The sequence below is a fragment of the Ceratotherium simum genome, chromosome 14, assembly GCF_057802395.1.
Source record: "Ceratotherium simum simum isolate JZ-2026a chromosome 14, ASM5780239v1, whole genome shotgun sequence".
Lineage (NCBI taxonomy): Eukaryota > Metazoa > Chordata > Mammalia > Perissodactyla > Rhinocerotidae > Ceratotherium > Ceratotherium simum.
This window is the reverse complement of record NC_141913.1, coordinates 60,353,576-60,379,000: the sequence shown is the minus strand read 5'-3', so window position 1 is coordinate 60,379,000 and position 25,425 is coordinate 60,353,576. Positions and strand designations below refer to the sequence as shown.

The 25,425-nt window shown below is 47.7% G+C and overlaps 1 protein-coding gene across 1 annotated transcript in view; it reads right to left on the bottom strand.

The window, feature by feature from the left end:
- Nucleotides 1-3,163: 3,163 nt before the first annotated feature.
- The window catches only part of TSHZ1 (teashirt zinc finger homeobox 1), a 76,195-nt gene continuing 53,933 nt past the window's right edge, over nucleotides 3,164-25,425 (bottom strand). The window contains exon 2 of the mRNA XM_087439343.1: nucleotides 3,164-7,682. Coding sequence (XP_087295469.1) covers nucleotides 4,477-7,682 — 3,206 coding nt within the window. The 3' untranslated portion in view covers nucleotides 3,164-4,476. The remainder of the gene's footprint in view (nucleotides 7,683-25,425) is intronic.

The window sequence follows — 25,425 nt, the reverse complement described above, 5'->3', positions numbered from 1 at the left end:
TAATTTTTATTTTCTGCTTTATTTTTTTGTGTTCCAAGTTTTCTACAATGACTATGTATTACTTTTATTATAAGAATAAAAGTTATGTAAAAAGTACAAATGCTCTCCAAATTTTACTCTTTGGTATCTTTTAAGTTCACAGTTCAATAACTGGTTTTCAATGGTCTCCATAATCTTCAGAGAAACAATAATCAAGTAAGCAAAAGAAGCTTTCCCTTAGAAAAAGCAGAAAACTTTATTTCCACAAACAGGTTTCTGAAAACTCGGAAGTAGCTTAGACATGCTTAGACCAATGTTAACAGCTCTTTAAAGATTACCAAATATAGAAATGTAGGGATTAAATCTTAAAGTTCTGAATCACTTCTTTTTGCATATAACACCTAAAAGTTTGTTTCTCTTAAACTATTGTCTATCAATAGTTTTTTGTCTATCACAGGTTTTATATCTCTTTAAATAATGACTAAATAACAACGAACATCCTCACCCAACCCACATTCCGAGGAATATCTCAAGCCTTTTAAAATTCCACACTTGAAACAATATTTGATTAGTTATTAAACCCAAGGCTCAAGCCGCACGTACGAAAGCAAAGCAGGGTTACTTGTGCCCGTGCACAGCGTTAGCCTAACCGACCGAAAACACTGGACGGCAAGTCACTTGCCTTCCACCCAGCGATGCACAGCCTCCTACCAGGTGGGCAGGTGGCCAGCTCTCTCCAGTTGCTCAGGGCCATTCGCCCTCTCACTCTAGAAGACGCAGACCTGCTCCCCTAGGTTAAGGGAGGATTCCGGAGAAATGAGAGCACACAACGTGATGTGTGGAGTCCATTCCGGGGACACAAGACTAGATGAATGAGAGGATGAAGGAAGCGGAAATGTCTGGGGCTGGCCCAATGGCATAGCAGTTAAGTTTGAGCGTTCCACTTCAGCGGCCCAGGGCTCGCTGGTTCAGGTGCTGGGTGCGGACCTGTTCACTGATCATCAAGCCATGCTGAGGTGGCATCCCACACAGTAGAACCAGAAGGACCTACAACTAGGACATACAACTGTCTACTGGGGCTTTGAGGAGAAAAAAAGAAAAAAAGGAGGAAGATTGGCAACATATGTTAGCTCAGGGCCAATCTTCCTCAAAAAAAAAAAAAGTCAATAAAGCAAACCCTCAAATGAGAGGTATCCAACCTCTTCCCTGGATTACTAAATCTCTCTATCTGTATTTATATCAATCGAGTTTCCACATTACTGCGTAGACCCGTATCCAATTGAAGTTGCTACAAACTCATAACAAACATTATTTTAACTTATTTTTCAGATCCAAGAGAAGACGGAGCTGCCACGTTTTGTCATGGGATGTGGGCCACAGTTGGAGATGATCTGAAGAATGCACGTCTGTTCAGGGCAGTTGCCCACGTCAGTGTCCATCAGCATCACCCAAACCACTAGGCTCTAGTCCCCAGCCCATAGAAGATGTCCTAGGCACTTCGTTGCCACACCCTCACCTGGGGCAGATCACACCTGGGGCAGGTCACAGGGCCTGCAAAGGAGGGTGATGAAGAGCTCCGTCCTAAACAAAGCCTCTGGGGCTCAGAGCCCACGTTCTGTCAATTACCAGCCGTGTGACCGTGGGCAAGTCTCTGTGCTGTGCTCCAAGGTGGAAGTAACAGGGCCCTCTGCATACAGCCGAGGCCTGCGTGAGTTAGTGTGTGTGGAGCACTCAGGACAGCCTCCGCACGCAATAAGTGCTCCATAAATATAACCAGCATCACCATCTTCATTAGTAGTCGTAAGATGACCAACCTAGTCTTCTATCTATTGGTCAGGGAACTAGGGTCGATGACAAGTTAGCAGTGTGGCTGATGAATCAGAAAAAGAAAAAATTAAGAAACGGAGACCAGAATTCTCTGCCCAAGCCCCAGGGGTCGGAACTCAGGCTGCAAGCAACTTTCAAATCCTTAGCAGCGACACATGGACTGAACCCAGCCGTCCCCACCTCCCATCACACCGCTTCACCTGTGCTTCTGACTCTGTTCCCAGGAGGGTGAAGTCACACAACCATATATTTGCGGGCCTGTGGTAAAATAAATATGACTTTAAAGCGTTACTATGCAAAGACCCCGAGCTCAGCCACAGGCCTAATTGTTATTCTTCTCCGTCACCCCTTGAGCCCAAAGTGCATCCTCACCCAGTAATTGAACCGCGATGTCTAAATGGCCGAAGCTCCTGACGGACAGAGCTATTCACCAATGAAAAAGCCAGAAACCTGCAGTCCGCCTCCCCGGCGCTCGGCCGGTGAGTGCGGAGTCCAGAGCCCGGGGAACACGCCGAGCGCCCTGCCCTCCTCCTGCCGCCGTCACCGGGACAGGGCACAGGCCACTCGGGGGAGCGTGCAAGTAGCACAGTGGCTTAGCCGCTTCTGAACAGCGCGCTGTAAGTTCTAACCCTTCTCAGGACATAATTTTATGAGAGTGTAAGTGAAAGGTGGAAAGTCACTTTCCTGCCCACGTCATTAGGTAGTTCTGGGGGCGAAGGGGCCGGCCTGATGTCGTGTGTCCCTCACACTGACTGAAGCAGTGAGACTGGACCTCGGGGGTCGGGGTCGTGACACTCACAGGCCGAGAGTCCCAGTGGTCTCCTCAGTCGAGCCCCTCGGAGCCCCAGAGGTACCTGCAGATGCCAGACTGGACCCAGCACGGAATCAGAGAGCGGCTCACTTTTTAAAAGTTGTACATTTTAAAAAGTGCAGAAAGCAGGAGTTCCTCTTTGGATCAATGCAGACCCGGTTCTGAGGCCCCCGGGGTCTTTGCTGCTGGAGCAAGACCTACCCTCCTACCTGCATCACTAACTCCCCGGGTGCACACAACGGCTGATTGTACACATTTTAAAATAGTCCATGAGGATTCTGGGAAGGAAGCACCTCGGTCCCTCTATGTACAGAACAGCCGTCACTCAATGGCTACGCTCAGCAATCCATGGCACCCAGTGGAGTTAAAAATTTTAATTATCATTCTTAAAAATGCAATACTTATCATTTGAATGAAGCATGTCAGCACACAAATCATGAGATGATGGCTCTGAATAGAATTTTTGTTGGTTGATTGCATCAGCAATACCTCTTGTTGCTGAAATAACATCTCAAAGGCAAAATAATGACGACGTGACAATCTACGTAAATCAAGAACTGCACGTGGGTTTATTTTACATTTGAGAAAACAGTGGATTTAATTGTGTGAACCAAAACGTACTGTACAATATTAATGATAGAACATCAAAACGTATAATTAATAGTGCATTGCTTGCTTTGTTTCATTTATTTATTTTTGTCTGATATACATGCATCTGGAAAGATGCAGGTGCCAGTAAAATTTCTCTATTTAAATCAAGCTGCAGGAACTAAATTTTATTCAAAAATTGTGGTTTTACATTATGTACACAGAAATTTAATATAAAATGACAATATAAAAAGTTAAAAGAGAAAGCATACAGCCAGAAGGTACAAAGAAAGTTGAATAGATTAAAATGGTACGATATGTAACATGTAGGAGTTTTTAAGCTGATGCTGGCAATTTACAAGGAAAGGACTCCGACGTGTGCCCGATTTTTTTTCATTTACCAATGCAGCACGCTATAGAAAGGTCAGCTTGTACCAAAGCTTACATTTGTAAATAACTATAAACCGCAGTATTTTACAGGAAAAAGGAAATAGCATTTTTACACATTTTTAAATAATAGCTTGCATACTTTTTTTTTTTGCCAAAAGTGGCATTTTTCAGCATCCAGAGGGTTTGGGCATAGTGGCAAATGGGGTGTTTGTTGTTGTTGGGTTTTTTTGTTTTGCTTTTTGTTTTAAACGTGTAAAGTTGTGGCTTCCTAACCCCGCGAGTCCTAGACAACTTTCTGTCTTCCAACAGCTGCATGCATGTTTCCTTCACAAACCAGTTCTGCATATAAAAGCTCATTTTTTAATTATTAAATAAGTTTTGTGTCTGACACAGCTTTTGATCTGAATGAAATGCCTTTAAGCCTTTATTTCCTTTTTTTTTTTTTTTTGAGTGAAAGGCACAGAAATGCGATTACAGTCCTCAAAGTGTTAAATTCAACACTACTAGGTTCTATGACCTTTATTGTCATGGCAACTTTGTAATTTTAGGATGTCTTTTTGTCATTGTTATTTGTGTCTCTCTTTCTTGCTAAATAAATGTCTCCCAGTCGTGTGCCCCACTATTTCCTACAAAAGATAGCTTAACATCAAGAACAGATGTTGAAAATAAAGGTCAGACTTTGACTCACGGAAAAAGAAAAATAACATGCACAATCGGACAAAGAGCATATAAATATAACTACAAAATATGCGTAAGAAAAACCAAGGTCCAGACAGGCAGTTCGGCAACCAAGGAAAGGCTGATTTCGGAGGCTCAGGCCAGGCCTAGTGCAGTAGGACGTGGTTAGTGCAATGTGCCGGGGTCCCTTGCGTACCTGGACGCTACTGTTTTTCCAATTCTGTCACATAGATCAGGTGGTCCTCCGGGGACTTGCCGTGGGTCTTACTAAGGTGCAGTTTCACCGCGTGCTTGCTCGCAAAGGTCCGGTTGCAGAGCTTACACTGGAATGTGGAGCCCAGGTCGTCCTCGGTGGCCCCCACGGGGCCCAGAGCTTTGTTAGCCAGGACCTTTGAAACATTCTGCTGTTCTTGAATCTGATTTAGTGGCAGCTTGGAGAGATCCTTCAAGCTGAAGCCTAAATGTGTCTCTAGATGATTTATGTACGTGGAGGCAGTTCTGAACTGAGAGGCACAATCGTTGCAGAAGAAAACAGGATGCCCCGTGTCCAGGTTCTTCAGGAACTTCGTCCCCCCGGTCCTCCTCAGCTGGTACTTCACGTTGGCCAGCCAGTGGCTGATGGTGGTCATGGAGAGCCCGGTAAACTTGGAGATGTGCACCCGCTCCTGAGGGCCCAGGTCCGACATGATGTACTTACCTTCTGGGGTCTCCCGCAGGCTCGAGGCGAACTGTGCCTGCAGGATGAGCAGGTGCTGGGGGTTCCAGTTGGACTGTCGGCCCTTCCTCTTGTGAACAGGTGACAGCTCATCCAGGGCCTCCTCAAAGCTGCTGCCGTCGGCGTCCGACTTCTCCGACACCGTGGAGGGCGTGGAGGACTTGGGGGTCAGCCGGCCCGTGAGGTTTTTGACCATGTCCGAGATGTCCATGAGGGCGCTCTCCCGGAGAGGCGACGAGACGGCGTCGGCCGCGCCGGACACCAGGGGCTTGCTTTTGGACTTGGTCAGGTCGATGGGCTGGTCGCTGTTCTCGTAATAGTAGCGGTCGATGGCGTCGGCCTGCTTGACGGGGGTGGCGGGGTAGACGGGATTGTCTAGCATGCTGTTGCTGATTTTGTACAGCATGGCCAGCGGGTCCAGCGAGGGGCTCACGGGCTTCGACACTTTGCCTAAGTGGGTGTTCATGATGGACTGCAACGCGCTCAGCGGGCTGATGAAGGAGGGCTCCGGCGAGTGGTCCGTGATGATCCCCAGGGTATTGCAGCCATTGGTGACTTTGGCTTTGAGAGGCTCAGTGCCATTTGGGGTGTGGGCGTCCACCGCGCCCTCCCTTTTGGCCTTCCCCACCTCCACGTCAGGGCCCTTCTTCTGCTGTGGTTTGCCACTGATTTCCTCCGTTCTAGGGAAATCCTTATTCTCTTTGGCCACGGGGGACACAGCCTTGGCCGGGGAGCCCTTCTCCTTCTCTGCAGGCCTCTCCTCCTTCTTCACGCTGACCTTGCCGGTGACCTTCTCCACCAGCTCCTCCATGGCCGACACATTGCTCTTGTGGGGCGGCGGTGTGAGGCTCCCTGGAGAGTGCAGGAGCGCGTTGTGCTCTGAGGACAGGGACTTCACACTGCTGGCATAGGATGGCTGCATCTGCACACTCTGCACAGCCGGCAGCGGCTTCACGGTGCCAGGGAGCTGGTAGGCTGCATGGATGCTGGGGTAGCCACCCCACGAGGGTGCGCCATTCTGGGCTTTGCTGATGGCAGTGGAGACCGTGTTCTCCAGGGACTTCAGAATGTCCACCCCCCCCTTGGGGCTGTCGTCCAGGTCCTCCTCACGGAGGTACTGATAGAGGGTGGTGGGCTCAAACTTCTCGGAGGCATCCTCACTCTCCTCCTTGATCTTCTTCTCTGCATCACTGGCCACCGGTGCCTTCTCCTTCTCTGGATCCTTCTTCTCTTCCGAGGTCGTGGACCCCGAAGGAGAGTCAGGCTGCTTTTTGATGTGGGAGGCGGGGAGCCGGGTGTGCGTGGTGGGGGGCAAAGGTATGGACTGGATCTTCTCTTCCACCACGGGGTCCAGCACCAGCTGCTTCCCTTTCTTGGAGGCAGAGGTGGTCACTTTCAAGAAGTGGCCAGTGACCATCATGTGGGCGGTGAGCTGCTGCAAGGTGTCATGCGAGCTGCCGCACTCCATGCACTTGAGGATCTGCGCTTTACGGGCCTCGAACTGCCAGGTGTAACTGGCACCGTTCTGGTAGCCGTAGCGGTTGTTTGGCGTCACATACGGGTTGGCGGTCTTCTGATCCTTGGCCGACTCACTGAGCGCAGCTTCTGCAGCAATTCCTGCCGGCTCGGGAGAACAAGGGGACGCCAGGTCCTGGAGTGCTCGCTTTTTGGTAGAAGGGACCAGTTTGGTGATGGCTGGTACTGGCTCCTTCAGAGGCACTTTCTGGTAATGCTTTGTCTTGATCATGTGGACGCTCAGGTCTTGCAACGACTCGAAAGAGTGGCCGCAGTACATGCACTTGAGCACTTTCTGGGCGTCTTCCTTCCCTTCCATCTCCATCAGGGAGCGCTTCCTGGGCTTGGACCACCGCTTGGTCTTCTCGGAGTCCTTGTCCCTGTTGTCGTCGCGGTAGTGGCCCGTCTCGTTCATGTGCACCGTCAGCTCCACCAGCGTGTCGTAGGCGGCGCTGCAGTCTTTGCACCGGAACTTGCTGGCGCCGGTGAACACAGAGCCGTAGAGTTTGTTGTTCTGCCTGTAGAGCTGCACGGTGCTGAAGAGGCTGGGCTCGGGGAGCAGCCCGTAGGGCGACGTCTGCTGCAGCGTCTTGGCCAGGGCGGCCTGATGCCAGTCATAGCCCGAGCCGCCGCTGCCACTGGTGCTGGTGCTGGTGCTGGTGCTGGAGCTGGAGCCAGAGCCGGAGCTGGAGCTGGGGGTGCTCGCCGTGGTCCCGGTGGTCCCCGTGGTACTGGTGGGGGGCGTGGGGGCGGGGGTGGAGCCCTCCTTCTGGCCGACATCATTGTTGCTGGTGGTCGAACTGGACTTCTTTAAATCCAGAGCTAAGCTGGACCAGCAGGACTCCGAGAATAAGTTTGCATACACAGCCTTGATTTGTGCCAAGCTGTCCTGGGGGTAGGAGACGCTGTCTGGACCCTGCGGATCCTCCTTCTCTTCTCTGGAGGAAGAGCTTTTGAAATGGGCTAGCTGGTCGCTGTTTTCGCTGAAAGGCGACCCGTAGCCGGCATCCTGATTCGTCGCAGTGCTGACCGGGGAGTTCTGGCAGCTCTGGGCCTCTTTGATCTCCGTCTCTTCATTGCACACGTAGTCGCCCTCCTGAATGCCCAGAGACAGTCCATCCTCCTCCACGTTTTCTTCATCTATTTCTGCTGCCTTCAATTCTTCCTCAGGAACATAAGCTAGGAGAGAAAAATGAAACACAGTGAGGAGAAGTAAATCATCTTCAAGGACACGGCCTCCCCAGCAGTTAGGTGAGCCTTAAAAAGATGTTTCTCAGCCGAGCTCCCAGGCTACAAAGCTACCCACGCTTTATACAAGTACCCGCTCTGCAACCCAACAGAAATTGGTGGTCGACCAGGACAACTTCTTCCTCCTAAGTGCATAGATTTCAGCGAAGAAGCCTCAGCTAAAGGGCCAGTATCTGCCCCCTTCCTAAAGACATCCGTTTGGTCGCTGCAGCAGGAAGAGAAGGGAGCCCTGCCACCTCCTCCTGCAGGCTCTTCCTTTCCTACATGACGCATGAGTCCCTCATGCCTTCCCATCTGGTGGAACCTGGCTGTCAATTTTTAGGGCAAGATACCCCACAGTCAGCGTTCTATGGTTTCCATAAATAAAAACACTCCTCCAAGACAAGCAATAAAAATACTCTAGTCTTCACTAAAAAAAAAGAACAAAACACTATACCACCAGCCCCCTGCCTGGACGGAGCAGAAGTCACCTGCGTGGGGACACCAAACAGGTGTCAAAGGGCTACGGGTTGTACAAAGCGGCATTATTCACAAGAGCCAAAAGGCAGAAACAACCCAAATGTCCATTGATGGAAGAGGAGGTGAACAAAGTATGTGTATATGTACAATGCGATATTATTCAGCCTTAAAAAGGAAGGTAATTCTGACACCTGCTACAACATGGATGAACCTGCAATACACTATGCTGAGTGAAATAGGCCAGACATAAAAGGACACATATTGTATGATTCTGCTTATATGAGCTACCTGTAAGTAGTCAAATTCACAGAGAAGAGAGTAGCGTGGTGGTTTCCAGGGGAGGAAGGAGGGGGAATGGAGAGTTAGTGTTTAATGGGGACAGAGTTTCAATTTGAGAAGATGAAAAAGTTCTGGAGATGGATAATGATGGTTGCACAACAATATGAATGTACTTAATGCCACTGAACCATCCACTCAGAAATGGTACTTTTATGTTATAAATATTTTACCACAATAAAAATGTTTTTAAATTTATCAAGACCAATAGCACATGCTATGACGGCCTCCTTCAGGCCACCAATGCACAGCAGAGGACGTCCTGGGTGGAGGCAGCATTTCTAGGAGGAAACTACGGGATATTGACAGCTGTCACAGGAATGAGGGTTGGAGGGCATCTAGATCATTAGAGGACACCTGACTGTTTTACCGTAAGACATTTGAGATCCTTTAATACATGACATGTCTTGTTAACTCCCAAGCGAAGAAAACTGCGCGCACCACCCCTTAACTTATTTGACCAATGTACTTTTATTTATTTTTTATTCTTTTTGAAGGAACAACTAGCTGAACTAGTGTTCCATCAACTACTTGGGAAATTTGGGGTTAAGATATTTCCCGGAAAGCCCCTATTAAAATGCACTGATACAACCTGAGAGGGGTGTCTCATTAAATATGATCACTCATTATCACATTATCAGAGCCAGATCCTGAGGGAATGTGGCAAAGAGCACAGGCGTTTTCAGGAATGGCTGAGAAGAGAGACAGAACATCTTGCTGCTGAAGAGTGGAGGCCGGGGCCAGGGAAGTGACATGAGAGGATCAGCACCTGCACACGGAGGTGTTCAGATTCAGGTGAGGCAAGTCCTCCTGAGCACGTGCATGCACGGGCACCGTGAGCAACGTGCACACTCACGCACGCACGCACGTGTGGTGAATGACAACAGAATTGGTCACTTGGAGAGGCTCTTTCAGCCGCACCCTCCCGAATTCCTGCACACGGACCCATTCCCACATCTGGTGACGGCATCGAGCAATCTGAGCATGTGTGTTCACGTCTGTTTCACAGCTGAATGCAGAACAGCAGTCCACTAACAAAGCTGGGAATTACAGTTCCGTTAATACTGTGCTGCTCACATGAAAAATAATCAATAGCGTGAGACCTCAGGTTTAACTACAGGCGTCGGCATCTGGATAATGCTCTAGATAATCTTACGACCCTCCTGTAAAATGTAAAGCTCATAAAATTAAAAAATGATTGCCAAGTTCAACCACATTTTCATTTTGTCCATAATTATTAAAGGTCTACTTAGGAGGGTCCAGGGTTCTGAGGGCTCACAGCTTGGATCCTCAGCCCTAGGGCCCCCTTCAGAAGCACTGGCCACACTCGCCACCTCTAAGCCAGCCTGGCCTGAGTGCACCTAAGCAAGGTCCACCTCTGTGGATTCTGATGGTGACATTTAAGGCCACAGGGCATCCTAGGCAGGGCAGAGCTCATCTGAAGATGGAGGTGACAGGTCCCACAAGGTGCTGGCCTGACTGCAAGCTGTCCCAAGGCACACTCCACAGTGCGCCCTCAGGCAGTTCCATATACTAGGCTCAACTGGAGGAAGCTGCCTAATAGACTTAGTCGATCCATTTTTATGAAAGGAAGATTTATGCCCCAGCAATTAATTAAAACTAATTTAAAGGAAACATTTTATCTGGACCACTTGGGCTCAGCTGGGAAGGGTCCGTTGCCTGCATGTGTCTGCCCCATACTATAGTTGCCTGTGGCTGGTCTGTCTCCCTCATGGGACTAAAACAAGGCCTCCCAGAGTCTACCTCACAGTAGGCACCCGGCAGTGTGTGCTGAATAAATAAATGACTTTCATCTCAACTCTGGAAACACAGAAATGGGAAACTTGTCGTGCTCTAGGGTTTGTTTAGCACCCACTGGTGCTCCCCTCAGAGGCGGCATCTCGGGGCCTGAAATGGCATAGACATGATTTAGTCAGCATCTGCGTGCACTGTCCATGTCCCAGTGGAGTGTCATCAGACCATGCTCCATCCCGGGCCCATCCTCCTCCTGACACAGTACAGTCTACACCAAGGAAGTCCCCAGGTTGAGGTAACATGCACCTCGTTGACAACCCCACAGCCCCAGTGCAACAAATACTACTGGCGTCAGGCAGAACCACACGGAGCAAACCCCAGCCTCCTGCACGAGAAAGCCTTCCTAAGAGGATGCTGGTTTCAGCGAGCCATCCTCTCACTTGGATACCCATGTCCACTGTTTTCAAGGGGGTGAGGGTGTGAGAGGGAGGGGCCCCTAACCTGCCTGCCCTCCCAGAGCTCAGGTCCCAGTGGAGGAACGGAGCAGGGGGGGCAGGCAGCGAGTGAGGGGGTTCGGGGGGGACAATTTCAGAAAGGAGGGGAACCCAATGTGCCCTGCGGGGAAGGCTGGGATCCTGCCGGCTTTCCCTGTCCCGGGTTGAGGGGTTGAGCATGCCCGCCTTCCAAACGTCCCTGTGGGAGGGGACGCAGCCACACCCCTGGGAGGGGCAAAGGTTGACCCACTGTCCACAGGGCGGGAGCGCTGGCTTCCTCTGTCTGGTCCTTGTCGCTCTTCCTATCCCCACTGCAGCCTCTTTCTGGCCCATCTTAACTCCTTCCACGAGTCCTCCCGTGCATCCTGTGACCACTGGGTCCCTGTCCACCCTACAACCAGCCGACAGGCCACGCCTCTCCTGCCCCGTCAGGGAAGGCCGTGTTGCCCTCCGTTTGCAGAGCCTGCCCCATGTCCGGCACAAAGAAGGCACTCCAGTTATTATGACACGAATCTATCATGATGTGGGTGGTCCACAGATCTCCCAAGTGCAAACAAGATGATTTCCTCCGCCCTCTCCAGCACCGCCCCCTCCCCAAATGACAGCACACTTCCTCCTCCTGAGTCAGGAATCTCCTAACTCAGCTGTTACTGAATTACCCCCAAACAAGTTGTCCACGCCAGAAACAGGGCAGTTATCCTCAATGCCTCCCCATTCTCAAGTCCTCTATCCACCACTGTCCCTGCTCCCAATAACTGGGGCCCCAAAGGCCTCACACTGGACATTGGAACAGCCTTCCGGCTGGGCCCCTTCCCTCTCCTTGTCCTGCAATGTCCTCCCTTCAAGCTGGCCTGGAGGTTCTGCTGGAAGCAATTCCTGAGTTACAATCTTTAAGTTCCATGTCCTGCACGGGAGCTGCTGATCCTCACATGGACCCTCCCTCCCCGCCATGTGTCCAGCCCTCGGGGTGCCCCGATCGTTCTGTCCACCTGGTCACAGGCAGCACCTCGACCTCCTCCCTCCGCCTAGTGAGCACTGCTTATCCTCAAGAGGAGGCTCCGATGTCATCTCCGTGATGACGCCTCTTAATCCCCTCACAGAATGCACCATTCCCCACAGAATTAAGAGATGTTTACCTGTCTGTCCTAGTCACACTGTGAACTGGCGTTCACCTCGCGCTGCTGAGCTCCGCCTGCCACAGGGCTGGGCACTTCACTTCATCGCCTCATTCTAACCCCCACAACCCTTCAAGGCAGCATCACTGAAACTCCTACTTTGAAGAGGAGAAAACTGAGTGTTGGAGGAGCTGACTGACTTCCCTGAGGTTACACAGAAATCAAACAATGGACACAGGACTCCAACTCGGGCCACCTGACTCCCAGTTCGGGTCTTTCCACTTTGCCCCTGTCAGGACCAAGTTTCTGTCCTTTGTCTCATTAGCTTCTCAATCCAGTAAATGCTGAATCAATTAATGACCCAAAGTCATTCTGTATCAGGGATTCAGAACACCCCCTAGGCACCAGGCGTGGTGTATAAGTGAGAGAACCTCAATGAAGGAGAGCGAAAGAAGAGAAATTTTAAATGCTTATACCCTTTGGCCCAATAGTTTTACTTTTGGAAGTATAGCCTAAGAAGATGACGTGAAATACAGAAAAAGCTTTACACACAAAGATGTCCTTTATAGTATTATTCCATATAAAATTTGCCACAGTCTAAATCTTCAACAAGAAGGGGTAAGTGATTTGTGGTTTATTCCTATGATGCAATATTATTCAAACATTAAAAAGTATGCTTTAACGCTTTTTAACGACATGCGGAAAGTCATTAAATGAAAAAAGCAGAAGACACAACTGTATTCACAATACAATGGAAAAATCCTTTTAAGAGAATGTTAATAGTGCTTTTTTTCCCTAGATAATGAATGCATGGGTTATGTGTTGAGTGAAGTGGCTCTTGATAAATATCTCTATTTTCAAAATCTTCTTCAATGTTTTCAGTTCAATAGACATGAATTAGCCATTTCACACCGTTTCTGGAATAAAATAGAATGTTAACAGTGGATTTTTTTTGAAAGCAAACCTTCAGGGAGGGCCTGGCAGCCACAAGCCAGTCCCTGGAAGTTAGGGAGCCTTGAAGGGCAGGGCCCAGCCTGGGGCAGGAATGTGGGAAGGGCTCTGCTAATTGTTACTTTTATTTTTTTTTAAATGTTAAAAAGTATAAAGGGGGGCAGAGAACAATGAGAGGCGCAGATGGTATTAGGGTTTCTGTCTGAGGGATTCCAGGGGACAGGAGAGTTTCCCGAGGTCGGCCACCTCCCATCTCCCCCTGGCTCCCTCCTCGCCCTCCAACATGCTCAGTCCAGCTGCCATCCCACAGAGGGGCGGGCAGGGCCTCTCCCGAGGCCCTCCCTCCACCAGCTCCATGGTCCTTGTGCTCCATCCCTCAGCCTTCTGCCAACGGGGCCCCCGCCCTTTTGTAGGATTTACACTTTCATCATATACTCTTCCAGTTTATTAATCCTGGGAAGTTGATGTTCTTTGGCTATTTTATGATTCTACCATGTTGTTTTCACTCATTGGATCTTTTTTTTTAGTGAGTTAACTTTTCAACTCTCATTTACAAGGGGCATGAGGAAGCACAGACCTGGGGGGCAGCTGGGGGCCCGTCTCTCCTGTGCCATACCACTGGATGCCTTCTGACCCCAGAGGAGCTTTCCTGCTCCCTCCTCTGGTGAAGGGGCCTTTGAAGAGAGCAGGGCCACTGACCCGGGGAATCTACAAGCACATCCCCCATTCTCCCACCACCCTGTCCAGTGGCTCTCCAGCAGAAGTGCTGGTCAGTGTCACCCTTACTCTGGAACACTCATGGCCACATGAGGACACAGACCATGGGACGGCCGTGGCTGCTAATGGTGCAAAGGACTCAACTGCCCCATAGACAGAAGTGGGCAGGAAGGAGCCCATGGAATGTTCCAGATTAATTCTGTGAGCAATCAGCCAGCCTCTCCTTACCCCTCTGCTCTCCATTCCAAGAACCATCAAGGGCTGACTTAGTTTGAAGGCCCCTGCAGTAATAATAACAACAACTATAGGAGCATTGGTAATTAGCGACCAGCCACCCAGCACTGACCCCTCATGTCCCAACCTTTTCCCACCTAAGCGCTGGGCACTTCCTGAGGCTCCCCCAGGGTCAGGGCTGCACTCCAACCCACCATGCCTCACTTCCAGACTCGGTCCTTTAAAAGCAGTGCCCAAACCCCCCATGCCACCCCCAACAGCTCCCACCTTCCAAAACTGAGTGCAGGCTGAGGGCACGCGCATCCCAGGGCCCGGTCCATGAGAAGGATCTAAAATCTACCAGGTTTCATTTTAAGAGTTTGGGCCTGGACGAGACGAGGTTGGGTCTCGCAGGACATGGGCCATGAAGGTAGAAATTCTCAGACTGGACCCTGTGGGGCCTGAAAAGAAGACCAACGGGACACTTGGCATCATACTGGGCAGGGAAGGAGTCCTTTGGCTCTGCCACGTCTGATCAGGGAGGAATGGGCTAAACAGCTTTTCGAGATGCGCCCCCTAGGGCCACATCTGTCACCCATAGAAGGTGCATGGAGTGACCCTGGGGATGTGCAGAGGTGATGAGAAGAAAGGGGTACCCTCAGGAGCCTACCTGGAGGCCGGGGCAGGTGGGTGACGGTGACATTCCATCTGCTTGTCTCTATAGGGCTCGGGCTAATGGGGCCATTGTTGTGCTTTCCTATCAAAGGACAGACCCCATCATTATCGTGACATGAGGACAGACAAATGGAAGAGACTGATGGGAGACCCAAGAAGGAGTCCCAGCCCAGCCACCTGTGGACAGTGTGACCCCCCCACACTCACTCTCTCATTCCTCAGGGCCTCGGTTTCCCCAACAGTGCGATCATGGCAACGACTGATGTCTGGGTATTGTAGGAAGCTCTCATGGAAACGGCAGCATTTCATCATTATCACACCCAGCTCTGTGCTTGCCGGGCCCCTCCTCCTCACCACTCGCGCCCTCCCTGCAGACTCTCAGAAAGAACTAGAAAATGCGCCCCAGTGGGCCGTCCTCCCACAGCTTTCAGAAGGTACCCCTGATTAGCCTCAAGCCTCGCAAGCGTAAGTGGGAACAACAGGAACCAAGTAATGAATGCTCCTCCTGATGAATGCTGTCCCATCACGGGCTTCATCATTGTATTGAGGGTGCACGGGGAATTCGGACCAGTGGACTACTTGGGAACCAGTTCTTTAACTCCTGCATTATCCAGGCCCCTCCGTCTGCCTCTCAGCAGTTTCCCTGATCACTGGAACTTCTGCCAGGGAATAGAGGAAGGAAGGGAGAGGTGGGAACGCACACGGAGCAGGAGCCCTGTTCCTGGTTAGCAGCTCTTCCCGGAGCCTGACGGGGGAGGCAGTGGAAATAGATGACAAGGATCAGGTTGGGAAACTTTGTTTAGCCAAGCTCTCTTCTCCTCATTAGCATGCATAATTGAGAGTTGGCTGTGAATGAGGAAAAAGATATTTAAAAGTGACCAATATAAAACACAGGTCTTTGATCCCTGCTTGGCTACTGGCTTACAGTAAACACAAACTTCACTATTGTATTGCCACCTGGTGAGACTATACCATCCTCCCAGATTATGTGTTTATCTACATCAAACTAGGGTTAAGCTGGCAAATGTGATATCCAGCAACAGATGGCCGTTATATCAAAATACATTTACTCCAAGGGGCCAATTCACAAAAGGGGCTCACGCACACCTAAGTGATAGATGTGCAGCTTCCATTCGTTGTAGAATCTTGAAAAACACACTTTCTTCCAAATTTATAATTGATCACTTGTAACTTCACCTCTCTTACAGAGAGAGCAGGTGGTTTTGATGAAAGATAGAATATACTGGGAAATAAAACATGCAGAGAAAGCAGATATAGGTACAGAGCTCATTCCTTCCCACGTTAAAATACAAGCAGGATTTATATTAATTTACGAACACAAGTTCTGATTTTTTGCAGGAAGGCTGACACTCTGCCAAGCAAAGCTGAAAGGCCACTTCTGCTCTGATGTGATAGGAGCAAAAATTTTTCTATTATTTTGGCAAATTTTGGCTGCCTGGTACCAATCACTAATGTACTGGTTTGCTAAACTATCTGATCTATAACAGAGTTATTTCTTAAAACTCAATAGAAGCCATTTTTAAGAACTGCAGAGTCTCTAAATAAAATGGCCTATGATTTTTACCCAATTCTAATTTTAATTAGGAATCCACAGGTAACTTTCTTAAAATAAACATAATTTCTCTTTTCCTCACTGCCCCGGGATCCAAATGCAAGTTAAGTGAGAAGTAAGAAGCCTCATTCCGTGGCCCCTTTCACTGGTCCAATGAGCACACCTGGTATGAATCTTATGATTAGAGTTCGCTGCACGTTACAACACTGTAACTTAACAAGTGGGAGGACACAAATTAGAGCTGAGATTAAAAAGACCAAATGCTTTCTTCAATTTTCTGTGATGTCAGGAAGAAAAAGAAGAGGAAAAATATGTAAGAATCTTGAGACATTAACAGAGAAGCTAAAATGAAGAGAGAAGACCAAAAAGTAAATAACTCTTGCAGGAACCTAGGAAAACACGCAGCTATTTCACTACCCCCAGACTGTGTTTAAGATACGGTGCAAATGTTCTCTTGTTCCACACATTAAAAAGTTAGCCACCCCCAAGACGCGCACGCCCAATGCCACGCTCGGGGAAATGGCATGTTTTCAGTCATTATACCTCTACACGTGAGGAGGGATAAACACCACACTCAGACGTCTGAGGAGTCTGGGTATACAAACCCAATATTAGCAAACTAGGCCCAAAACACCAGGTTCCAACCCAGTATTATCTACCACCAGAAACCTAAAGACTTCTATCAGATAGGGTAAGATTCACCCTGACGGATGACACCTAGATATCAGGAGAGAAGACCTGTGCGTGAAATATCTCTTCAAATGGCTGAAACAAATGTAAAGAAACACAACTCAGGATAAGTACCTCCTCACTTGCTGACTCTACTCCACACCCGTGAGCCACCATGAAGAACCAATAGTGAATGTCTCCAAATCCAGTAACTTCACACCACTGCACATGTTGTATCCTCAATTCTTCAATACAAAGTTTACTGCTAAAAAGTGAACTTCTGTAGGCCTTTGCTACGGGTCTGAGAACATGAAAGTAAGAGGTGAGAGGAGAAAGGGATCTTTATAGTCTCGGAATCCCACACAGGCTTACATCTCAGAAATGAGTCTCCATTTCCAAATCCAGTAGCATGTTCTCATAAATGCACAGGATAAAAGAAAAGAGATGGGAATGTAACTCTTGGGACCACAGGGTTTGGATGTAAGCAAGCACAGGGACACCCACAGACCCGCAGGCCTTGAGGAGACCAACTTTTAACACAGAGTGAGGAGAATATTTATCTTTAAATATGCTTCAGTCAGATAGAAATTATATACTAATGTGATACACCACGAGCGAAAATGTACGACATAATTATTTCTATACTTGATTGGAGCTTAATACAAGGTCACATAACACCCGCCGTTCTTAAAATCCCCTTAATAACAACAATGGTACCCAAATCAAAGTTACAGCCACACTGTCATGACAGAAAATATCATTCTCTTATCATAATAATTAGGTTTGTTTTTACTATTATCAGTGAATTCCCATAATTGCTTTCCTAGATGCTTTTTTAAAACTTTTACCTAGACAGAGAGAGAGGGAGATAGAGAGAGAGAGAGAGATCCATAAAACTTACGAGTTTAGGTAGAGAAATTATTTGTCATGATCTTTTGTTTTCATTACAAGCTACAATTTTCTAAAAATCTTTAGTTCATATGGGTACAAATGTACTAGAATACATTATAGTATTTCTAGAAATTTTTATTTCTAGTGATGAAACTATGAGAACAATATACTGCACAAGGTGAATGAATACAATTTTTTAGCCTAAAAGATTGTTATGAGAGAGGCCACTGAATCACAGAAAATAAAGTCAACTCAACGCGGCTGCATTTTCTCTGCTAAAACCCTCATCCTCGGTGTCGTCAGCTCTGCCCTGCCATCACCCACCACCACCTCCTAGAAATCTGATGAATGAGTAAGCTTGGAAATGGTAACTGCAGTATAAAATTCTCCTTTTACAATCACTTATAGAAATAAATGACATTTCTCCCCATCAAATAAAACGAAGACTCTAAATCATCATTTCTGCTATTTCTTCCTGTGTCAAAACAGCTTTGCCATCACTCCCCCCACCCTTCTGGAGCCTAGCACACTGTGTGGGGTGTGACACTGTGAGCACACACAGTGTGTCCTGCCATCAGCGGAAGAATGTGCATAGCACCATACAGACGGAGAGGAGTCCATCTGAGCAAGCACACACCAGCGCCTGCAAGGCAGAGAGAAGACTGCCAGCCTTCACGTGCATGTGTGGGTGTCTGTGCAAACATGGGTGCGTGCACGTATGCATGTGTGTGGGTGTGTGCATGTGAGTGTGTGCGTGTGGGTGTGTGCATGTGAGTGTGTGCATGTGTGTGGGTGTGTGCATGCGAGTGCGTGCTTGTTTTGCGTGTGTGCGTGTGTGTGCACGTGTGTGGGTGTGTGCCTGTGTGTGCGTGTGACCATGTGCATGCGTGTGAGTGTGTGCGTGTGTGTGTGTGCGTGTGAGTGTGTGCATACATGGGTGGGTGTAAGTTTGTGTGTGTGCATATGTGGGTGTGAGTGCATGTATAAATGCATGTGAGTGTGTGTATGTGTGGGCATGTGAGTGAATAAAAAATAAAAACTACATAGACCCTATCATTTTCTAAATAGAAATGAGACAACTGGATCTTATGGTTAGACTTCGCTTTTTCTAAAAAATTAAATCTTGTTAATATTTTTTGTCATAAAACATGCCTCCTGGATGCCAATGTGCCCCTAAAGATGTGCTGTCATCTTGAGCAACATGGAGTTCTGTGCATTCTAATGCAAGTGGACATAAGGGAGCATATACGGTCCCTGTTAGACTTTATTCTGACACCAACAGTGTGTGCCCTGATGGTCTGCAATGTAAATACACACATATTGTCTGAAAAAATATTTTCATCTCAAATTGTAATTATACAATGAGGTACAAACATCTTATCTTTGGCAAATTAGATAAAAATTATATGTCTCAAATCGCAGCCCAACATTTTAAAAAATATCTTTGTTTCTTTAAAGAAAACAAGATTTGCTCTATTCAACAGTCATTTTAAGAATGGTGAGAAGTGACAGCTGTATTTGGCTAAATGTTAGGAAAGTTCCAAACCCCCTCAAGTCTTCGTCACACTGGCTTTGAGCAATAGGGTTTGTGTTCCCCCTAAACATGCACCTTAATCTGCATGCAATTCTGCACAACAGGAGGATGTCTTCCTGAACCATCGTCTTCTCTACTCCATAGGAGGTGAGTGCTCCACACCTCCTCCTCGCTATCATCGTTCCTCCGATACACGAACAAAAGTGTGGGTGCCTTGCCGAAGGAGCTGAAGCAACAATAGGAGAAAGGCTCTGCCCTGAACATGATTTGCTCTCTAAGAGTCAGCTTTAAATCTCTCCCTCAAAATCTAGCAGCTACCCCCGCGTACTCAAAATACCCATTCACACAATGCATGAAGCACGCATCGTACCTGTTCCTACCTGACCACAAACATCCTGATGAAAACTGAGAGAGACGTTCTTTCAACAAAAGATGCTCAGCTTTCGCCATGCCCCCAAATTTAGATATTTAGAATCAGATATTGGCATTTGATATAACAGGCTAGCTGACTAAATGTTTCCATTGTTAACTCACTTGGATTTTAAGTAATATCATCTAGACAGGAGAAGGGTAGCAATAATGGAAAATACAATGTATGAATACAGCATTTTGGCATGAAAATATGTTGACTAAGGCACATTAACATACTTGACTTTGCAACGATGCTATAGCACACTTGGCATAACTGTGTATTCCTCTTATGAGAAGACCTGGCATTCTCCCTGGAAGTGGAGTAACACTATAGGGTAAACAGTGAAAAGGAACTGAGTTCCAATCTTTAAAGCACGTTAAATAGCACTAGCAGTTCAAATCAAATGGCTCTTCTTCACACGGACCACTAAGGAAGTAAAGTGACTTTTTAGGCAAAGAGAAGGCCATTCTAAAAGTGGATGATTTATAATTACAGGAAAGCAAAGAAAACGCAAGCTCTCCTCCCTCCCTTTACGTTTTCGAGACAAAGTTCTAAGAGACATCGTAAGACCACCCTGGGGTTTACCAGCTGAAGATAACCCTTGCAGGCAGTCCATTAGAGAGGAGAAAAGACTCCAGCCCCTCCTCGCCTCTCTCCCTCCACCCTCCCTCAGAATGAAAAGAGCATGTTATTAGCAGAGGTCTGCGATGGGAGGCCGGAGCAGCGTGTGGAGCAGTTCTGCAGTGATTCTAATCTCTGAGATTTACTTGCTCCTCCTCTTCTATCTGATAAACTATACATTCAGGCATTCTCATTAGGGCTCCCATCACCAAAGGGAGTGGAGATGAATCAGGCCAGGGCCCCTCCCTGCTCTGCTCTGTCGAGATGATTTCATTGAAATGTTCATTTTCATCCCTGCTGGCAACATTAGAATGGAAGTATTTAACCTGTTTCCATTACTTATACAAATTACCATTATGGGGTAGGACAGATGTTAGAATCACGCCACATAACTGACTTCCATACATTCTTTACAGGAAGCGCGAGGAGAAGGAACACTGCTAGATCATATTCTCCAGGCTCAATAATGTTCTCTCTGTTACCAGATTCATTAACTTTGCACATCGGCATTTCACTTGCTTTCTTCATGGAAATTCCCAGGCTAGTTGGGCTCATTTAATTTGGAGAAGGAAACCTTTGTCAGTGATAATGTTTTGATCAGGTGCACTAAGAGAGTGGGGAGGGGGTGGGCAAGGGAGAGGGGAGGCGGAAGGGGCAAGAAACAAGAATGGGGGAGGAGGAAACAACCTTGTCGAAAATGTTACCTTTCCAACATGAATGATGAAAGAGAAGTCAGTTAAAGACGCTGCTACTCAAAGATGGCTGTCACTTCAGATAGACGCTGGCACAACTCACCTAGACAGGTGACACTTTGGTGGAGCAAAATCTCGCTGCATTTTTGAGCACTCCCGAGACGGGGCTCAGTTAGACTGCAGCCCAGGATGCCCGGGGGCACCCAGAGAAGTGAATTCAGCAGGTGAGTGGATTTCACTCTTCATTTGCATCCCTAAGCTGGAGACACAGTCTCCTGGCTAAAAAGATGGAAGAGGGGCTGGAGTCACAGGGGGGCCGAGCCTTGAGCATTCTTTCATTAATTTTCCCTTCGATCTGAAGCAGAGGCTGGAAGGATGCGCTGCATAATGAGGGGGTACTCAGGGCCCTTAAACAAGCCATTACTTTCCTTTTTAGAAATTTAACATAAACAACAATTCCCAGTCAGTGTAAGGACAGTTCCTCTTTTGATTTCTCCTGCAAGGCGAGCAGCGTCCTGAGCTGACCCCGCGACCACATGCCTAGAAGCTCTCTGACTGCAGGTGGGATTCTTGGAGAACGTACAAGGTTCGACCATTTCTAGGAAAAGCTTTTAAAATAAAAGATTCATTCATGGAGTCTCAGAAACAAAACAAATTCTATTCCAACCGTTCCCACAGGAAAGCCTTTCTCTCTGAGACCAGCTAAAGGAAACTCAGACCCTCAACTCCTGACATCTCCCGAAGTTACCACGTCTCTCTCCTCTGTCTGCCTCCTTTGGTTCATGAAACCGCTTGGAAAGAAATGCTTGGCATGTTTAAATTAATGAGATAAAAACGGGAAAGAAAATATTCAGAGGTACAAAGAAAGCATGTACTAAAAAACACCTAACTACCCTACAGGGGTGGGTTCCTAAGTGGAAACTGGCAAAGCCAAGTGTAGAAAAAACGATGTTTGACACTAACAGTTCGCCAATACCTGCTACGGTGGCCGGAAAGGAAAAACACACATGCAGGTGAATACACTCTCTGTAGAAAGGGCAAGGAGCCCACTAGGATCATCAGAAGCATTTTTTTTCTGTGGCAACATTGAAGTTCAATCCCAAATAGGAATAAAATATATTCTGGGATAACAACCCACCTACATAGAGAGAATGACTTTTCTTGGCACACTAGAAATTTATTCGGGAAGACTTATACTATTATTTTGAAAGAAATAATTTACTTGTTCTTGGCTAAACATCTCATATCCATAGACTATCTGCTCTACCAGCATGAGGCTTTGGATTAAATGTCACTGAATAATAACAGGTAACATTTACCCAACCTTCACCTTAAGGCACTACCTTAAGTGCTCTACATTTATTAACTGTGTTCACCTCTCGCCAACCCAATAACGGGAAAGCCTGTGATGACTCTCCACCTCCGAGTGAGGAAACTGAGGCACAGGGGCTCCGTGCGCTGCCCGGGCTGCACCATCAGTGACTCACAGAGCAGGGACTTCCTGCAGATGCTCTGTTTCAGAGCCAGGTTCCCGACGTGCCCCACCCCACTGCCACACAGTGGCCACGTCTCCAGCAACTGTTAAGTGGCGAGAGTTCCAAATGAATTCTGTCTTCAGAATACGCTGTTTGTAAAATCAGGTCTTCATCTACATGAAGGTCAGCAAAAGTGGTCATGGGCAGTTCTCCCTGAAAGCTGTGCTCCTATGTCTCAGCCATGACAGGCGACTGAGGAGAGCATGTCCAGGAACCGCCACTTACGGGATGGCTGCAAAGCCCCGTTGGAGTCTGTTTCCAGCCACGCCAACCCAGGCTCGTCACAGAGACAGAAAGTAGAATGGTGTGGCCAGGGGCTGGGGGATGGGGAACGAGGGAAGTTGTTTAATGGGGACAGAGTTTCAGTTTGGGAAGATGGAAAGTTCCGGAGATGGATGGTGGTGATGGCTGCACGTGAATGTACTTAATGCCACTGAAGACTGAACTGTACACTTACAAACAGTAAAAATGATAAATTTTATGTTATGTTATGTATATTTTACCACGATAAAAAAAGGGCGGGACCAAAAAATATCTGTTTCTAACCAGGCCCACCCACCTCCACCTATTGGGGCACCTCTCTGCCCACCCCACAGCCTCCAGACCACAGAACAGGCTCTGGCACGGCCGCCTGGCCAGCCCTCTGGGACCCTCCCGCCGGAGAGGTGGTGATCATGGGTCTGGTGATCTGACCCCCTGCGGCCCAGGCCTCCTGGAGCACCAGCGTCTGAGTGGACCGTGGCTCCTGGCAGCTATCATGGTGCCTGGAACGAGTAGGTGTTCAATAACTACTGGCTGGAATCGTGAATTAAAGAGTGAGTAGACACTAATTTAACCCAAAGCCAATAGATGCAGATAAATGCACACACATGATATAAATTTCCATGTGGCCCAATCACCTGGGAAGGTGAACCTTCCTGAGTTAGAGCAGAAATACCTCAGTGTATCAATCTCTAGTTTAAAATGCACGTCCTTTTTTAAAAAAAACCCATACTTGCACTGTGTGTGGTGGTCCACGGTAAGCTTCACCTTCGTCAATCAAGCATACTTCCTCATCAGTTCCGGGCCCTAATGATTTGACTGTGAATAGGAACAACATATCAAGGGGCATCTTAAAGGAAGGGAATGGGGTGGAAAAGGGGAAAACAACCACTCCGAAATCCTGTCTCAGAAGATCCATCTTCCCTGAGTTGTGCCTCCCGTTAAATCAGTAAGAATACCTGTCAGAGATATCCTGCTACACCATTTGGCTGATGTCAAACCTAAATAAACCAGATCAGAAACCCAGCAAGTGGCAGGAGAGAAATGAATGGGCCCAGAGCAGTCTCACTGTAACTTGCATGGTTTGCTTGCTGATTTTTTGGGGAGGGGGGCGGGCAGTCGTGGCAATCACTACAGTCATTTGCAGTACTAATGTCCAATTCAGCCTCCTTTCATTCTCCTGATTTAGGTGGTCAGAGTGGTTTCGTAGCCGACACGGGGAAGCTGTGCTGTTTAGCAGGCTGTTTAATGGGAAACTGGCAGTCTTATTTCTTTTCTAGATTTGGTTTGTCACTAGGTCTCCATTACATGCCACTCAGCTTTGATGTCTTTGGACAGGACTGATCAAAAGATGTCATTTGACCTACACAGCATGGCAGAAACTTGGAGAAGTCTCATAAAGCGACACTCTGGCTGTAAATAAAATGACATTATTATTTCCTCTCTCCTATCATGTAGAAAAGCCAATTATGGTAATGCACTGCATGTCAATGAAAATACAGCAATCTTTTTGGAGCAGCGACTGCAGGCATCAGTATTGCAACTCTCCTTCCTGGGAAAATTTGCCCATTGGAAAATGAAGAGGAAGGAGGTGAGAGATGTCTTAAAGACAGTTAATAAAACCCCAGACAGCCAAGAAAAGTGCAAGTCAGCAAAACAATTGGAAGCTCAAAATGCAAACTGTTAAGTTTCCAAATTATCTAATAATTTAATCTTCAGTGATTTATATGCTGGCACTGAAATGGCCAGTATCGTATCGTGCACTTCTTAGCATTTGACTGACAAGAGAGGCGATTTATGGCACTAATAAACCCCTTCATACCCACTGCTTCTTAAGGAAGCCGACTCTGGAGCGGAGGGGTTTCTAACCTTCTCCCTGAGATTCATTTAGAAGTTACACTCGGAAGGTGTAGTCTCACCTGCCCTGTGTCTATCAGACGTGGTAGAATGTCATGCAGGATACTGTGCTGTTATTGTTTTAGAATGCCCAGTTTTACACATTTCCACATGTGCAAAATTTTGCCCATCTTTCTTCTACTCAAGCCTGAGTCAGATCTGAACATACATACAAAGACCTCCCGCTTTTAAGAAGTGAGTGCCCATCTGAAACATTTCTCACACCCAGCTTCATCTCGGCTATAGGGATGAAAAGCTTGAGGATGAGAGCATCTTTTCACTGGAGGCTCCCATCTATCAGGGCAGGCTGATTCCCTCAGTGAGAGGAGGAACTGTGCTCCTTCCCCTCCTCTGTCCTCCGCACTCCTAATTCAGACACACCGAGCCCACCACCTGCGATGTGCTGCAGGACCCACGAGAGAAGCCCTGCCACTGTTTGTGTTCTCAAAGCGATGAGAGCCCTCCATCTCCTCGACTTCCGTCTCTGCCTCTCACTCCGTGCTAAGCCTCCAAAGAAACCTTGCCATTCAGTCCAGCTCAGTGTGGCAGCTTGACCCCAACAGTGTGTGCGTGAAACGGACTCTCCCTGTCCTTCCATCCTCCCATGTGTCCAACATGCAGCACGCACTTGTGCTTTTTCCATTGGCATCATTTATTCAGACCAGGAGAAGGTAGCTTCAGACCAGCCTGTGCAGGATGACGGGCAGAGCTGCAACATAAAACAAGGTTTCCTCCCAGGGGACGCATTTTAGTATTTCTGTAATCATGGTCTATATTCATTTTAAGAAACAATAGAGCCATGCAATTAGTGTCCATTGAAATCAAGGAAATAAAGCCATTTTCGGAGCCACTAAATCCATAACAGAAATAAAAAC